Below are 17,972 nucleotides of genomic sequence, written 5' to 3'. Positions count from 1 at the left end.
GAAACCTAGATTGTTGAGTTCTTAAAGGCCGGGAAAATACCTCAGTCACCTTTGTACTCCTCAGAGCCAAATATACAGGAGATATTCGACAAACATATACTTGAACTAATGTTGCAGTCTAAAGCTATTTCCTACTTGCTTGATTGCTATGTATAGTACTCATTAAAACTAAATTCTATCACTAGACAACTAGTTAATCTGTAATTTTGGTGTATAGTTTATCTTTCATTTGCATAGAATGTGTATCTTACCAGCTGTGGTCTATTATGCCATCTTATGCTGCCAAGAATCTTCTGTATATAATTTTCAGCTGAGTCCTTCAAGCTTTGAGGCAGGGTAAAAAAGGGTATGGACTTGGAACTGGAAGAGCTGTGTGTGATCGTTGATAATTAAATTAAAATAAGAATCAAGTTTATAATTTGTAAAGGTTGGTAACATTTTGTAACTCTATTAACTTCATAGTGTTGCTGAAGCTCAATGATATTCTGTGCAAGAAAGCCTACTGTAGCAAAGGCTATTGTTACTATACTGCCCAATAATTTAAACAAAACAATATGTTCCTTTCTACGTCTTCCTAAAAAGTTTAAATATGCTGCTGTATCAATTTGCTGCTCTAAAGCATATGCAAATGAGATTGGAATAGAAAACGCACAGCAGAAAAACATTAAGTGGATTCACAACTAATTCATTCATCACGTTTATACAGTATTTACAACAAGCCAGGCATTGTGTGAAAACTTGTGATTAAATAAATTCAAGCCTGTCCTCCAGAGGTTTAGTTCCTTTGGGTATATTAATAAATAGCAAGCGGCCCCATTTCGCATCAAACTCTCTTGTGCGTCATAAGCTGTCTGGGACCAGCTTGAAATTCGCGCGGGCTGTCTCTTTAACGTGTAATAGAACTCTGATTGCATCGATCACAGGCTCATTACCCTCTCCCACGCATCGGTCTCTTTTCTATCCCGGTTACTACCCTCCTACTTGTGTCAAGTCGTGGGGAGCGCAGGTGTTAGTAAAAGTTGGCTTTGATGTGTGCCGGCACCTGACCCCGGGGCTTCCCGCTTGCCAGGTGGCGGAGGCCAGGCTCTCTACGGCGCGGGCGGAGCCTCGGGGCTCGGCTGGCCATGCCTGGAGCGCGGGGTTTGAGTGGGCCGTTGTTGTAGTGACCGCGAGGCGCTGCCGCTCCGGGCAGACTGTTCCGGGCGCCGCAAGGTCCCCCTTCTTACCTCGCCCCTTCCCTTTCCCCGATTCCCCACACGGGCAGGGGGCAGGGGGCAGGAGCCAGGAGCCAACCGCTCCCCCCATGGCCTCCGCCCCGGTAAGGACGGGCTGGGGTGCGCCTCCCCAGAGCCGGTCCCGCCGGCTGGGGAGCCAGGTCGGGGCCGCGCCCGCACCTGGCGGGAGATGGAGGCAGACGTCCTCAGTTGGGTCCCGAGCCGCTAGCTCCTCGCCCCTCGCTTCGGGGCGCCGGTGACTCGTCCTCTGCCACTGGGACACCGGGAGCGCAGAGCCCTGGCCGAGCTCCCGGGCACTCCTCCCCGAGTCCCGGAGTTCCGACAGCCACGGCAGCTCCATGGACCCCAGAATTCTGAGGGTTTCCGTGGAGAGCCTGCGTCAGAATCACCTGGGAAGTTTTTGAAAAGTACCGAAGCCCGGATCCCGCCTCGCACCTGTGACTGCGTGCCAGCGGGCGGGGTCCCGGAACGTGCATTTAAATGGAGCTGCCCAGGTGGTCCCTCGCGTGCGCTCGGTTCTGGGAAGCGCGAGTGGAGGATTCGGCCGGCTCTGCTGGGGAAGTTGGCGCTCGGCGTCCCCCTGTAGCGGTGGCCGCGTGTGCTCGCGCGGGGCGCTCCTGCTCTGCACACCCACCTTCGATGCGGCCGTTCCCGGGCCGGCCTCCGGGGGAGGGGACAGCGTTGATGCCCGACCCCCCCAAATTCGAGGTCAGCATCTGCTTTCAAAACTTGACAACTTTCCTTCCCAGGAGGACCCCGTTCTGCAGCGCTATTTTAAGGGCCACAAAGCGGCGATCACCTCCGTGGACTTTAGTCCCGACGGCAAACAACTTGGTAAGTTTTCTTTTTTTCTTTTTGTAATGAGACGCTCAACCGGTCAGAACCCTTGCCTCCTGTCCACGCCGGGCCCCCGCGAGAACCACTGAGGACGTATGGGTGGAGGTGGTGTTGAAAGCGGCCGAGATGCATTCGGAGCCAGAGTGGGCCCGAGCTGGGGCCACCTTGGTCATCCCGGCCCACAGCCCGGCCCCGCAGGGTCGCCTGTAGGCTTGGGCCTGGCCGACGACTTTCGCGAACTAACCACCAGGAGGAGTAAGTGGGAAGGGGCGGAGTTTGTCCTCGGCCCCGGGAGGGAGGGGTGTTGGCTGGAGAGTTTGTGAAAAGTTGTGAGACCAGCAGGAGGAAGTGGGGAGAGAGGCGTTGGGGCTGTTCCGGAGGCCGAGCACGGGGTGGTCTTAAGTGACCCCCGGGGAGCCCCCGCGGCTGGAAAGGAGCCGAGCGCCTGCATGAAAGGAGGAACCTGCTGGGAAGTTCGCTTCTACCTGAGCCCGGAATTCCAGCGTCGGGTCCCGCAGCCCTTCCCCTGCGTGGTGGCTCTGGTGGCCGCGTCCGCGCCCCAGCAATGAGGATCCGGATGGCCGTGAGGTGGACGTGGGCAGGCAAAAGCTGCCTGCTGCTGGCGCTTTTAACAGTGGCCTATCTCCTGGTGGAACTCTCCGTCTCCACTCTCCATGCCTCCCCAGGAGCCGGCCTTACCAGGGAGCGGGGCCCAAGACAGCTCTCAGACTCCGGGGAGAAAGCAGTGGATTTGTCTCGACCGCTTTATGAGAAGCCCCCTGCAGATTCCCATGCACTTGGGGAGTGGGGGAAGGCCAGCACACTCCAGCTCAAGGAGGGTGAACTGAAGCAGCAAGAAGAACTCATTGAGAGATATGCCATTAATATTTACCTCAGTGACAGGATTTCCCTGCACCGCCACATAGAGGATAAAAGAATGTATGAGTGTAAATCCAAGAAATTTAACTATAGGAGACTTCCCACCACTTCTGTTATCGTTGCTTTCTATAATGAAGCCTGGTCGACTTTGCTCCGCACCATCCACAGTGTTTTAGAAACTTCTCCTGCAGTCCTTTTGAAGGAGATCATCTTAGTCGATGACTTGAGCGACAGAGTTTATTTGAAGACACAACTTGAAACTTATATCAGCAATCTCGATAGAGTCCGCTTGATTAGAACAAATAAGCGGGAGGGGCTGGTTAGGGCCCGTCTGATTGGGGCCACTTTTGCCACTGGGGATGTCCTCACTTTCCTGGATTGTCACTGTGAGTGTAATACTGGTTGGCTGGAGCCACTTTTGGAAAGGATTGCTAAAGATGAAACAGCAATTGTTTGTCCTGTTATAGACACCATTGATTGGAATACTTTTGAATTCTATATGCAGACTGGGGAGCCCATGATTGGTGGGTTTGACTGGCGTCTAACGTTCCAGTGGCATTCTGTCCCCAAACATGAAAGGGAGAGGAGGAAATCGAGAATTGACCCAATCAGATCACCCACCATGGCTGGAGGACTGTTTGCTGTCAGCAAAAAATATTTTCAGTACCTTGGAACTTATGACACTGGGATGGAAGTGTGGGGAGGTGAAAATCTGGAGCTGTCTTTTAGGGTGTGGCAGTGTGGAGGTAAACTGGAGATCCACCCCTGTTCTCACGTGGGCCACGTTTTCCCCAAGCGGGCGCCATATGCTCGGCCCAATTTCCTGCAGAATACTGCTCGGGCAGCGGAAGTGTGGATGGACGGGTACAAAGAGCATTTCTACAATCGAAACCCTCCAGCAAGGAAAGAAGCTTATGGCGATATTTCTGAAAGAAAGTTATTACGAGAACGGCTGAGGTGCAAGAGCTTCGACTGGTATTTGAAAAATGTGTTTTCTAATTTACATGTTCCAGAGGATAGGCCAGGCTGGCACGGAGCTATTCGCAGTATTGGGATCTCTTCTGAATGTTTAGATTATAATTCTCCTGACAACAACCCCACAGGTGCTAACCTTTCACTGTTTGGATGCCATGGTCAAGGAGGCAATCAATTCTTTGAATATACTTCGAACAAAGAAATAAGGTTTAATTCAGTGACAGAGTTATGTGCAGAGGTTCCTGAGCAAAAAAGTCACGTGGGAATGCAAAATTGTCCCAGAGATGGGTTTCCTGTTCCAGCAAACATTATTTGGTATTTTAAAGAAGATGGAACCATTTTTCATCCCCACTCAGGACTGTGTCTTAGTGCTTACCGGACACCTGAGGGCCGACCTGATGTTCAAATGAGAACTTGTGATGCTCTAGATAAAAATCAAATCTGGAAGTTTGAGAAATAGAAGAGCATAACAGCACTTTCTCGTCCTGAGCTGACGATAGCTTGAGCAAAGTCAGCCTTCAGAGAGCCTCAGTGAAGATTAAGTTTATCAGCATTCACCCAGTGGTCATCTGCAAGAGCTCTGTAAAAGCTGTGGATCATTTTGGTAAAAACACTGAAACTGGGTACACAGAGAGCTGCTGTTTAATATTTCAAAGTGCCTTACTTATGGGTTTTATTTAAGAGCTTTGTCAATATGGTCTCTTCTTAATGAATTTGACTTGAGATACACAAAACATTTAAGTGCCGGACTTAATGTTAAAGAACGTAAAAGTCCATGCAAAACGAGGGATGATTTATTTTGATGGGTAAGTTCACTGCACATCCCATCAAAAAAAACCAAAAAAACAACTCAGAAATGTGCAGTTTGAGCTATTGCTATTTTTATTGTACATAGAATTTGAATTTCCTTTAGCCAGCACATTAAATTTTAGGTTTTGTTTATTTTTTTAATTCTAATTTTCCTTTACTCAAATAGAAATCAAGGAAAGTTAATCTTAAGGAGAAGGACCTGGTTTAGACATATGTGTCATTAGATGTGAATTTGAATGTAAGTTTAGAGGTCTTTTTAACATACAGACATCTCAGAAAAATATACCCATATCTGAATGAAATGAGAGATATTTACATTCCAGACTGCAAACTTGAGCTATTGGACTTAACTGACCTATATTGATACCTCACATCACTCTGATTTTGTAAGCTGTCCTCTCTGTTAACTTGTTTGTGTGTGTAGGGCATTTTCTGATTGCACTTCCTTAAGTTATGAATGTATTGGAGAGGGACTCATTCAGAATACTGTGCTTCTCTTTGTTAATGCTTAATCACTTAAAGTAAATGCTTAATCACTTAAAATTAACACAATAGAGGACAGCTGCATTTACTGAAATGTGTGAAACTGAAAGTGGGCCCACATCTACAAAGGCTGTGGAACACTCCTACAGACTTCTTGCTGATTAGGACTTTTAAGGATCAATTTTAAGAAAACAAGGGGAAAAGATAGCCTTGGCAATGGTGGATGCTGCCTTCCAGGTTGTTTTCTGCACCTAACCCTGAGCCTGGTGCTTAGGCAGCTGTCAGTAGTTGTGGGTGAATGACTGACTGAATGAATGGCTCAGCCGATGATTGTGACTTTGGTCAAGTCATTTGATTGACTTAGTTTGGGCCTCAGTTTCTCATCTGTAAAATGTGGGTGCTGGAGCAGGTCTTGAAGATCTCTCCAGCTCTGAAATGTTATGCTTGTACATTCAGTCACTGTGCAATCTTTACAACACCTTTATTTCCTCCCTGCTAACGTAGGTAATGTTGTTGTGCAACGTTCAGTCCAGTTATGAAGCTGGAAAAAAAGAAATGGTTTTAAAAATTAAGTGAGCTGAGCTCAACTGAAGTGGTTTATTTTGGATTGAATGGAGAGTTGTGGTCAGTGTTTGTATTCATTTTATTTTGACAATTGCTGAACCAATTTTTGTTTTTTATCTTTAATCTTTCAAACTCTAAAAGTTATCTTTTGGGTTAAGAATATGAATATTTTCCAAACTAAATTATGCAAGAAGTAAACATACTTAAAAAAATTATTTTTACTGGTTTTATTCTAATGTTGTATCCAGAATTCAATCATAGGCTGAATTCAGAATTAAATCTTAATTAGTTCGTTGTGTTCTAGATTTGTGAAAAATGCATGCTCCATAAAGCATCAGTCCACAGTACTCGGAAGTTGTTTTCGGTGTCTACTTGATGACTTGGAGAGTAGGAACTTTGCAAAATCTAAATTTAAGAAAAGTTTGTAGGATAACCATTTCAAAAAGTAAAATTGCTATGTATTTTGAATATTTTGTTTCTCTTTTGTTTCTTAAAATAAAAATGTGTTAATAACTTTCTGTATGTTATGCAGCAAAGAATTGTCCAGATTCCATGTGCAGTGTGCATGGCCCTGGGTACAATTTAGGAGGGTTTGTAATCTGCTCTGATGTGGTTAATTGGCAGCAGATATGCTCCTAAACCCATATGCACCCTCACCCCTTGCTCAGTCTGCCTTTTCGTCTTTAAAATCACCCTTTCTCTTTTTATTTATTTTTGTTGTTCTTCTTAGCCCCCTATCAAATGGGAAACTAAGATTGACATATTCTAAATGTACTTACTGGAATTATTTTTATTCTAGAATCTTGCTGCTCCCATCGAAAAAAAAGGGAGCATTGAAAAGTAAAGCGCTTAATTCTTTATTTACCTTTTGCCTAAATTGCAGGGTGTGACCTGTTAATCTTTTTGGAAGAAATTTTAGGCTAGTGTTTTATTTATATCAGTAATTTGGAATCAGTGGGCTGTTCATTCCTCACAGTAATGTAGGTAACGGAAGAATGAGACCCAATTTTCATATATAGGCATTTCCAATTTAATTCCTAAAATACACTGTAAAACTACAAAGTATATTTTGATTGCCTACTTCTAATTTATTGGTACCAAAGCTCTCTTTTGCAGTAGATAATTAAGAGTTGATCTTTTAATTTATATGCTTAAAAACAGTTTTATAAAAAATTTGGTAGACAAGAAGTTTCAACTTTAAATGGTCACTATGTTATTTAGTGTTCAGTTCTATGAATATGTTGAGTAAATAGTCATTTTTAGCAGCCATTTAAAAAAATGATAATCTGGTCATCTACAGGATCTCTATAACTCAGAATAACTTGTTTGTAAACGAAAATTTGTCTGTGCACCCAGTAGTAGGCTCCTGAGTATTCATTAATTGTTGGCAAATCTCACTTTTCTAGGTTGATGATAGGAGGTTATTTTTCAGTTGTGTAATTTTAGTTGGTTTAGGGTCTCAATTTTAATTAATAAAATACTTAGTTTTGACTTTTTTGTCCTTTTCCATTGATGTTTTAATAATGTTTTAAAATGAGCACAAGGAATGTTGAGGTTCAGATTAATCTCTTTTGAACGATGAATTTTTTTGTGTGTGATGAGCGGTTTCCATCCTTTTTTCCGTTTGTTAATGGTATTTGCAATATTGATTAAGACATATAAAATAAAATGTGTGCCTAATTATTTTTGCAAATGGATTCTGATGATTTTAGTCCCTGGGGTCACTCTTCCTGTGTACACATTTATTGATGGTAATAGAAGTAAGTTAGCTTGTAATTATTTTACTTATTTGACAATGCAGGCAGTAGAATATTTTAAAAAGTTGAATTTCATGTATTATCTTGCAAAGTGTCATTAACCAGCAAGTATTCTGAAGTGGTGTTAACACTACTCGTGCATTAACTACTCATAAACAAACTGGAAATGATCGGAGATCTCTGGGACAAATTGGGGACACTATAGAAGGAGGCAAGTGGGTACGTGGGCACCTTAGCACAAATTTCAGAACCCTGGGCCGAAAAGAAATGTCTGTCCTGTAAACTGCATAGCTTCCCATTTCCCTCAACCTTCTCTCTGCATCACCCTGTCCCTAAGTGCAATTCCTGTCCACCGGTAGCATCTCTGTCCCTCTTTTAGTGATTCCCTCCAAACACCCTCCACCCCTGCCTCTCCCTGGCCTGAAACACTGCCTGAGCATCACCAGCCCAAGGACTCCGCTTTGTATATCAGATGTCTTATAGCCACATTTAGGATATGTGTAGTCAAGCTAAACATATTTTCACTGATCTTTTTTTTTATGTACAGTTTAAAACGTTACTGTAAATATATGTTATGATCTTCCTAATAATGAGTAATATAATCTTGCTAGTAAGTTTCTAAGTGACTGCAACCCTATGCAGATCATTTCATCTCTCTGTGTTTCAGTTTCATGAACGTTAGAAAACACTGGAAAATCCGTAGAGACAATATTAGTGGCTGCCAGGGCCTGGGGGAGGCAGGAATACAGAATGATTGCTAATGAGGATGGGTTTTTTTGGAGGGTGTGGTGATGGTGATGAGAATGTTCTGGAATTAGTGACAGTGGTTGTACAACTTTGGGCAAAACACTGAATTGTACACTTTAAAAGGGTGAATTTGTGGTATGTGAATTGTATCTCAATTAAAAAAAAGTTCAGGGGAGAAAAAGAGGCTGGAGAATTTCATGTGTCTCAGAAAAGATTGCTCTTTTCTCTGTCCCTCTGTGCATACTAGACTTTAAAACAGGCCAGCAGTATTTATTGTTGATACTTGAGTCATGCTGTAATTCAGCAGAATTAAGGAAGTTAGATAAATATGTGAATCTCCGAGCTTCGTATGAGGGTGCAGGTGGAAACCAGTTTGTATTGGAGTTTTTTCTTAAGATTTCAAAAAAACCTCAATCCTTTTGAACAGGAGGTAGAGATTATTATAAAAGGTGAAACGAGTTCCCAGAGTATATAATTGTCTGTGGCAGAACTGAAGACTAGAGAACTCCTTCTAACTTGCTAGTTAGTAGTCATATACTACTTTTCCTTTTGTGCCCAACTTGATCATTTCCCAGGCTGGCTGGGAAGGGATGTCTGCTGCAGGCCAGCAGTGTCCTCAGCTGTCTGATCATCATTCTAACCCATTTATTTACACTTATCTAATCCTCTTCATAAAAGGAATAGGAGGTACTCTATTTACTTAGTACTCTTTTTTTTTTCTTTAAAGTTAATTCTGCTATGTGTCAGGTGCTGTCTTATGCTTGGGTGTACATACAGAGATGTACAAAACAGGTGTGCTTCTTATGATGGTAGGAAGAATTCACAGTCCAGTGATAGAGACAGATATTAACAAGTAAACATACAAATCATGTGCAGATACAACTTCAAACTGGAAAACAACCAAATGCTGTGAAGAAAAGGAACAGGTTTCTTTGAGGGATGAAAACTGGGGCAAAGTACTTAAGTTTATGGGGTCAAAGAACACTTCTCCGTGGAAGTTAGATTTAGCTCAAGACCTGAAGGAGGAGCTAGCTAGGCAAAGACTAGAGACAGAATAGAATAAGCAAAAATCAAGGGTGGGAAAGAGCTTGTCCTTGATCAAGGAAATAAAAGAAGGCCAGAATGGGTAGAGCCTGTAAACAAAGGAAGAAAGAGAGCTTTAGGAGGTGAAATTGCAGGGGGAGGCCGAGGCAGCTTGAGTTGTCTTTGGAGGCTATAGTGGGTTAAACGGCGACCCCCCAAAAGATATGTCCATGTCCTAATCCCTGGAACTTGTAAATGTGACTTTATTTGAAAGAAAAGGTCTTTGCAGATGTAATCAAGGATCTTGAGCAGGGATCCTCCTGAACTATCTGGGTGGGCCCTAAAATGAGACATACAGAGGAGATAAGAGGAGGAGGCCACATGAAGTCAGAGATCGGAATGATAGAGCCACTGGCCAAGGAGCTCCTGGAGGCGCCAGAAGCTGGAAAAGGCAAGGAATGAAATCTCTAGAGCCTTTAGAGGGAGTGTGGTCCTGCCAACACCTTGATTTTGGACTTCTGGCCTCCAGAACCGTGAGAGAATAAATTTCTGTTGCTTTAAGCCTCCAAGCTTTTGGTAATTTGTTATGGCAGCCACAGGAAACTAAGAGGGCATGTTTTAGGCTTTTGTTCTGAGAGTCATGGAAATTTGTTGAAGGATTTTAAATGAGGGAATGATACAATATGATTTATACCTCAAAAAGATCACTCTGGTTACTACGTGGAGATTGAACCACTGTGAGTAGAGAAATCAGTTAGGAGCTATTATATCAGCAGGAGATGATGGTGGTTCAGACTAGGATGGTGGTCTTCAAACTCGGTGATAGCCTGGGAAAGAGAAATTTGGGAGTTACTAGCATACAAATGGTATTTAAAGTCATGGGAATAGATGAGGTCACCTGGGAAAAACATAGAACAATGAGGGCAAATGGTCCATTTCTGAGTCCTAAGGCTCTCCAACCTTTGGATCAGAAGAGGAAATGACAAAAGAATCAAAGAAGGAATAGTCGGAAAAATAGGAGGGGAACCCATTATAGTAAGGTATTATGAAAGCCAAGGTGTAGATAGAGTGGAGTAAAAATGTAGAAGAGAGAGAAGAAGATATTAAATAGTCATTAGAAAGAGTGGGGAAGCGAACTGTTATAGAATTGAGCACCACTGGGTAGTGTGGAAGATCCGTGTGCAATTAGCGATCATGAATTTATAGTATTTCCAGTCTTCCTGGGAGTGTGTCTAGCAATTCTCACTGGCACAGATATAGTCTCAGAAAAGGCAGAGCGACTGGGATTTTGCCAGGGGAATTTAAAGGAAGGAGGAAAAGTCAAAAGATTGAATATATGTGTAAGAAGGGGTTTATAATTTGGATAAGGAGAGAAGTGAGGATTATAAATCAGATAGTGAAATGAAGATAGTGATAGAGAGCCTCAGTGGAGAACATAGGTCAATGGATTGGAGTTCTGGATGACTTAGAAGCTCATCCAGAAAAGAAGCTATAAGAAAAGCATGTTATCAAAGGGTAGTGGGTTTCATTTAGCAATCAGGGAAGTGTTGGTTCTGCTGGCGACAAAATCCAGGGTTTGACCATGGAATGGGCTGCTGAGGAAGCATGGAAGAAAAGGTCTTTGGAGAGGCCTGGTTGTCCCTTTAGTCTGAAATATTCATCACCACCTCACTCTGGTTGGCTGGCTCCTTCCTGTGCTTCACGCCTCCACTTAAAATGCCACTGATTACTCCATCTGAATAAAGTATTCTATGCCCATGAAAAATTCTCATGTGACATCCTGCTTTATCGTTCATGTCTCTTAGCACAATTTAAAGTGATATGCTTGCCTGCTAATTGACTTGTTTCCCTCTTCTCTGCTTAAATTTAAGCCTATACCAGGGCTCCCTGTTTTACAAATAAAGTAGCTCAGCACAAAGAGGCACATGGACAAGTGCTGGCAAGATAATCATTGGTCTTTGCTTTGGGTGTTATCATGGCTAAAGCAGATTTTGCTGGGAGAACGGTGATAGGTGTACTGTTCACATGGCTTTGGAGAAAGATATTTTCTTCCATTAAGATCCTGTGTCTGAGATGCAATATAGATTTTAGCACTTGAAAATGCTGCCCGAGTCAAGAGCTCTCCTGCAATTTTCAGATAAGTTTGTGACCTGCCAGCATATTTGATTTTGCATTTATTGAAATGTTCATTAAAACAATGCATCTACTGAAACCCAAAGAAGTTACGTAAATGAAATAAAGCTTCACACAAACTTAAATTAAAAAAAAAAAATTAAGCTCCCTATTCAGAGATTTTTGCCTGTATCGTTACTCAGGACTCTCCCCACCCCGCCCACCATGCCTTACATGTGGTAGGGGTGAGATATCTGTTGAATGAACTAATAATACCAGGAGTTAGAACGGAGAGAAAGACCTGAAGTGTGAAAGAGAAAATGATTGTTGCTTGAAAGGGCTGCAGGGAACTTGATGTCCCCGAGCAGAGTCAAAGTGTAAGTAGGTTAGTAGGAGGAGGGACTTTCAGAGAGGAGGATGTGTATACAAGAGGGATCATGTAGTGGGTGTTTCTCTGGCCCGTGGTAGCTTTGGGGAAGGAGAGCAGGCATGGGTACCAGGGTCAGCTAAGGGGCTATCTGGAGCATTATGGGAGATAGTGCAGGGTAATTGATGACCAGAGAGGCTGAAGGCTTAAATTCCTGCTCATGACTGGAGGAAACAGCATGAAGCATGGTGGATTTATACTCAGTAGCCTCTTGGAAGGTGGTGGGCTCTTGGGTTTCACAGGATGAGTTGGAAGGTGATCAGAGAGGAGAGGATGGGAAAAAATGACCACCTGTGAAATACCATCCCTCTTTATGCAGACAGAAACTGGAAGTTGAGTAACTTTGCTGAGGCGGTATAGCTAGTAAGCAGCAGAGCTTGGGTGAGCCTGACTTCCAGTCGGCCTCTGGAGCCACACTCTTTTCCATTAGGGCAGTTTCCCAGAGGGGCACACTTAAGTTTATACAAGTGTTAGAAGAGTTTAAGAGCATTTTCATGTGACGTGCACAATCTGAGCTGCACTTTAGAAGTTTCCATTTAAAACGATATATTTTAACATTGATGTTGTCACCTTTTCCTCTTTTTGTGTTCAAGGTTACCCTGTCATCGATTCATTCCCTATTTAATCTGTGGGACGTTTGTAGAGTAAATGACAGTATAGGACAAGTTTATATCTCCTTTTTCTTTCTGAATAGAGGCAGAATGAAATTGTGAATTTTTAAGTTATTTTCCTCACAGTGAAACTATAATTAAAGTTTGCCAGAAATTCTTTTTCTATTCTGGTTCTTGATGGCAACCTGTGTAGCAGATTTACTTAAGTTCCTCCTACTGTTATAGTTTTAAAAATTGCTCCCAAGCGCTAAAGTAAGCTCGGGTACACACTGAGAGGCAGTAGCAGAGTGCAGTATTTCTCAGATGTCCACATATATCAGAATGGACTGAGAAAGTGATCAAAAGTTCAGATTCCTGGGTTTTACTCCAGAGAATGTAACTTACTAGAAATACACGTTTTTCACAAGGTCCCCAAGTAATTCCAATGGGGATAATCAGTAAATCCCCAGAGCTTCTCCAAGCACTGGGTTCTTGGTTAAATGCCCCGGCTGTGGAGTCTGATAGACCCGGTTAAACACGGAGCTCTACTCCTTTCAACGTGCGTGACTCTGGGCAAGTTACTTCACCTCATCAAGCCTCATTTCCTCATCTGTAAAAAAGGGATAATAATGGTCACCTACCTCGTTGTGAGGATTATGTAAAAGGATGTTTACCAAGTTCTTAAAAGTACTCGGCCCACAGTGACAACTCGAGAAGGGTTTGTGTTAAGATTGTCACTCCTCATCGAGATACAGAATTTGAATACGTTAAATTTCTCCACATTGTCATTACTAAAGATTATTCTTAAAGCAGTCACAACTCCTCTGAGACTCTGCTTACACCAGCAAGCTAACTACTTAGTGTCAGCTAGCAAGAAAATTATTCCCTCATTCAGACAGGAATTTTAAGTCAGTGCCATCACTTAATTATACTATTATATAGTGCTTGGATTGTACAAACAATTCTGAAAGTATTAGATAGGGTATTAAAGTTTATCTAGTTACGGTTAGAATATTATCTTTTTATTGTGCAACCATCTCCCTTCTGTCTGGGTTTATGGATGTGTATGCCTGGGGATTACATTTTATTTTTCTTTTCTTAAAAATACTTATAGTTGGGCTTCCCTGGTGGCGCAGTGGTTGAGAGTCCACCTGCCGATGCAGGGGACGCAGGTTCGTGCGCCGGTCTGGGAGGATCCCACATGCCGCGGAGCGGCTGGGCCCGTGAGCCATGGCCGCTAAGCCTGCGCGTCCGGAGCCTGTGCTCCGCAACAGGAGAGGCCACAACAGTGAGAGGCCCGCGTACCGCAAAAAAAAAAAAAAAAAAAAAATACTTACAGTGAACTCCTTCTCTTAGATTTCCTTAGAAGATTTCCTTGTTTATATTTTCCTGAAGAAGGTGGTCCAGTGTTTCTGTTGTGAACCAAAGACCACCATGAACCTGGAAATGCAACAGAAAGTACAAAATCATGGTGCCCTCAAACTAGAGAGCTGAGTTTCATTCTGGTAGTGGGTTTTAAAGCAGAACATAATGAGGGTAGGAAATATATTGAGGGACTTCTGCAATAATTGAAAAATTCAAGAATTTCTATATGGAGGTGATTGAGTTATTAGGACTCTCTTGATTATGGAATGAAAAGGCCTAAGAGGAATATAATCCAAATTTATAAAGTTGTGAAAGATACTATATTATGAACATGGACCTTTTTAGTAAATTCTAAAATATGTACTCTTTGACCCATCAATAATTCTTTTGGGCATTTATCACAGTGTTATTTTGCATATGTCAGAAATGACACATGTACATTGCAGCATCATTTGTAAACAACCTAAATAGGGTAGACTGCTTAGATAAATTAAGGTATAGCTACACCATAGAATACTATGCAGCTATTAAAAAGACTAAGGCCAACTTCTGCCTCCAGACACGATAGTAACTGGTAACCAAACTTGCCCTCCAGCTGAAAACAACTGTAAAATGAGACATATGAGGCAACTGTTTTCGGGCATTGAGCAAACAGGGAATGTAAACCGGTGATCCTTGCAAGAAGGAAACACCTTCTTGCAACGAAGGTGAGCTCCTCCCTACTTGGCTTTCTCCCCGGGGGCACTCTTCCTGCTGCACAGCAGAGGTAGAGCAAAGCGGAGCAGAGGTCTTAGTTCTTCTGCCTGTGTCCGGGCTGAATGCGTGTGGCAGGGTTCCTGAGAAGCTGCTGCTGAGTGGGGTACATGGCCTCAGATGTCTGTGGGGCCTGCTGCAGTTTTGGCTGAGGTGCAAGTTGAGAGAGTGTGAGGTCTATCGGAGACCCCTTCCTGCCGGGCTGAAAGAGGAGTGGTGAGCCCAGTGACCATGCCGGGCTAGAGCGCTCCAGCTCTAGCTCAGACAAAGGGGAGATCTTGCCCAGCATCTCAGGCGAGACACCAGGGAGGCCAGGCCTTAGGCATCAGGACCACATCTGAAATAAAGGGCATGCCCGAAAACTAAATTTAAAACTGAAGTAGATTTGCTCTAATAAAGAATAAAACCAAGGCTGGCAAGATCAAAAGGAGTAAAACTGCACCCTGAACTCTAGTTAGTAGCACCGCTTTTTGCAGGGGTGTGGGTTAGTGATTCTGAAACCGTTTGCGTGCTCTAGACTTGAACAAAAATATATTGAGTGTAACGTGAGCCAGATTTTTTACTGTGGGGGAAGAGAGTTATAAATCTAAGAAGAGGGAGGGCTGGAATGTATTTGGTGCTGTTAGATGGAATTAGAGTTATCAATATGAACTCATGGTTTTTAATATCTTTATCTTCATTTCTACATATTGATAGATACAGCTTTCTATTTATATCTGCTTTCTTAGTTCTGCCTGCTGAGATTTCTATTTATACCTTATTTCTTAGTTCTGTTAGCTGTCACAGCAGTAGCAATGAGCAAACATAGTTTCCAGATCTTGGTTTCTAAATACCACTCTCTATTAAGAGGAATCAGAGCTTCTTGGGGAGAAAAGACCTATTCCAGGGCTGGAGCAGGGAAAGTACATCTTGGAACATCTTGTAATTCTAGAAGTAAGGAAGTATTCAAAATGATGGACACATATCAGAAGGACACAGAGGCCAGCTTTAAGGGGCTCTTACTAGCCAAATCTGGAACAATATGAGTCAAAATAAATAATGATAGCTTTGAATTATAACCCACTGAGTAAAATAATCTGAGTTCACACTGATACGAACAAGTATCTGAATAAGTAGATAAGTGGAGAAAAAGAGAAGATTCTTCCTTAAAGTAACAAATTAACAAATTAAACATTAGTTCATTAATTAAACATTAATTAGTAAACCATAGGAAGAATAATGGGTTGGAAAATCATTGAAGGATGCTAAAATTAGTGGGTGATGGACTTCCCTGGTGGCACAGTGGTTGAAAATCCGCCCACCAATGCAGGAGACACGGGTTCAAGCCCTGGTCCGGGAAGATCCCACATGCCGCGGAGCAACTAAGCCTGTGCGCCACAACTGCTGAAGCCCACGTGCCTAGAGCCCATGCTCCGCAACACACAAGAGAAGCCACCGCAATGAGAAGCCCACATACTGCAAAGAAGAGTAGCCCCCGGTCTCCGTGACTAGAGACAGCCCTCTCACAGCAACAAAGACCTTACGCAGCCAAAAATAAATAAATTAATTAATTAAAATTAGTGGGTGACAGTTTATTGAGGAAGAGGATATTTATATAGTTTACGGTATCTCCCGAAAAAATACTGATTAATTACAAAGTGGAAAAATACTAACTTTACAAGGCAAAAACTACCTAAGCCAAGTGATCAAAGTTAATCTCACCAGTACTGGGACAGATACCAAGTGTACCCTGATAACGATGCACTGATAAGGGCACAACATAATTTTTGTGGTGTTCTTGTCAAAAGTGTATATCCTGAATCTAATGGCAAGGAAACAACAGGAAAAAAACAAACTCATTAAAAAAGATCAGATTTGTGATTACCAGAGGCAGTGGTGGGGGAAGGGGGATTTGGATGGAGGTCGTCAGAAGGTACAAGCCTCCAGATGTAAGGTAAATAAGTACTAGGGGTGTATAACTATAATTGACACTGCTGTACGTTGTATATAAAAGCTGTTAAGAGAGTAAACTCTTAAGAGTTCTCATGAGGAAAAATATTTTTTTCCCTATTTCATTACTGGATCTCTATGAGATGGTGGATGTTCACTAAACTTACTGTGGTCATCATTTGATGTGTGTAAGTCAAATCATTATGCTGTACACCGTAAACTTATACAGTGCTGTATGTCAATTATATCTCAATAAAAATGGAAGAAAAAAATCCAGAAAAAAAAGTAATTTGACACACATATTTGCTTAAACACACGGGAGGATACTCAATGAAATGAGTATCCTCTCTCCTATGTGCTTAAACAAATATGTTAACTATGCCTCTAGGAAGGGAAACCAGGTGGCCAAGGGCTGGAAGGAAATTTGGTAAATACTCTTGTAATACTAGAATTCTGCATCATATACATTTATTACCGTTAGAAAAGATAATTTAACAACAAATGCAATAATTGGGAGGCAGTACCATCTCTTTCCAGAAAAAGGTATTCCTCGCAAAGCAAACCTCCATTTAACTGTAGTTGATTTTGGTTAAATCAATGAGAGAGCTCGGGTTGAGGAAAGAAAGTTATTGCTACTTGAGGTGACGCAATAACTGTTGGCCTTTTGGACATTATGGAGAGCAAACCATTAGTATGCTCTTTGTTGTCACCTCCAGAGACCTGACACTGGCCTAGGTGACTGTGGACTTTGTTCTTTCTTTTGTCCTAATGAGGATTTCTTGAAACAATAGATTATTGTTATAAAATATAAATACTTTTTTTTTTAATGGGTAGATTTACTAGTTAAATTTTTAACTTCCTCCCTTTGATAGTTTATCTTAAAATAGATGAGTCAGATGACGATTAGGTACAAGCTTTGACATTTTAAATGATGTGGTAATGTTTATAGAGGGTGTGGTTCACTAGAAATGTATGAAAGCAAATTCCAGGTTGACACTGTACAACATTGACACCAATAATCAAACACCTTTTATTATTGTGGTATTAGGGTTTGGTGGCGCAGGGTTAAGGAAGTAAGGAGGGAAATTCAGTGTTGGTTTTCAGAGTTTCCAATAAGAATGCATTCATGGGCTTTTTGTAGATTGTTAGTCTTTTTTTCTGTTTTCTTGAAATTTGGAAGAAAAAGTAGAGTGTACCCTGAGCCACACAGTTGTAATTGGGACATCCCTGCTTCTAGTGTTTCATAATTATTAGGGCTTGGAAATGCCACCTTGCTGTAAGGTTTTGCTGTCCTTTAAACCACGCGTTCATCCTGCCCTCTCATCACTTCTCTTTAGCGGGTCTCAGGCTGATAATAGCCAAGTGTTGCTTTAATGTAGCCATCAACTCTAAATTTATGATTTTTGAGCATCTACTCTGCTTAAGATGTCCTTTTCCTTTTCTGACAAAATATGTAAAGGCTCAAGTCCTGTGGCACCTTCTCAGT

General features: G+C 42.3%; 2 protein-coding genes across 4 annotated transcripts in view; both read left to right on the top strand.

Annotated features, from left to right (window-relative positions):
* The first annotated feature begins 980 nt into the window (after positions 1 to 980).
* POC1B (POC1 centriolar protein B) overlaps positions 981 to 17,972 on the top strand; it is a 104,199-nt gene continuing 87,207 nt past the window's right edge. For 2 of the 3 annotated variants that reach the window (XM_067697510.1, XM_067697511.1), the window contains exons 1-2: positions 1,156 to 1,318; positions 1,985 to 2,069. In XM_067697510.1, coding sequence (XP_067553611.1) covers positions 1,304 to 1,318; positions 1,985 to 2,069 — 100 coding nt within the window. In that variant the 5' untranslated portion in view covers positions 1,156 to 1,303. Of the gene's footprint in view, positions 1,319 to 1,984; positions 2,070 to 17,972 lie in introns of all 3 variants that reach the window. The other variant, XM_067697513.1, reaches the window with a different exon arrangement.
* Positions 2,351 to 7,466, top strand: GALNT4 (polypeptide N-acetylgalactosaminyltransferase 4). Its single transcript, XM_067697509.1, has one exon. It carries the CDS (start codon positions 2,638 to 2,640, stop codon positions 4,384 to 4,386), a length of 1,749 nt encoding a protein of 582 aa, XP_067553610.1. The 5' UTR covers positions 2,351 to 2,637; the 3' UTR covers positions 4,387 to 7,466.

This window comes from Pseudorca crassidens, chromosome 11 (assembly GCF_039906515.1).
Source record: "Pseudorca crassidens isolate mPseCra1 chromosome 11, mPseCra1.hap1, whole genome shotgun sequence".
Taxonomy (NCBI): domain Eukaryota; kingdom Metazoa; phylum Chordata; class Mammalia; order Artiodactyla; family Delphinidae; genus Pseudorca; species Pseudorca crassidens.
The sequence above is the reverse complement of the archived record's forward strand: the minus strand, read 5'-3'. Positions and strand labels throughout refer to the sequence as shown.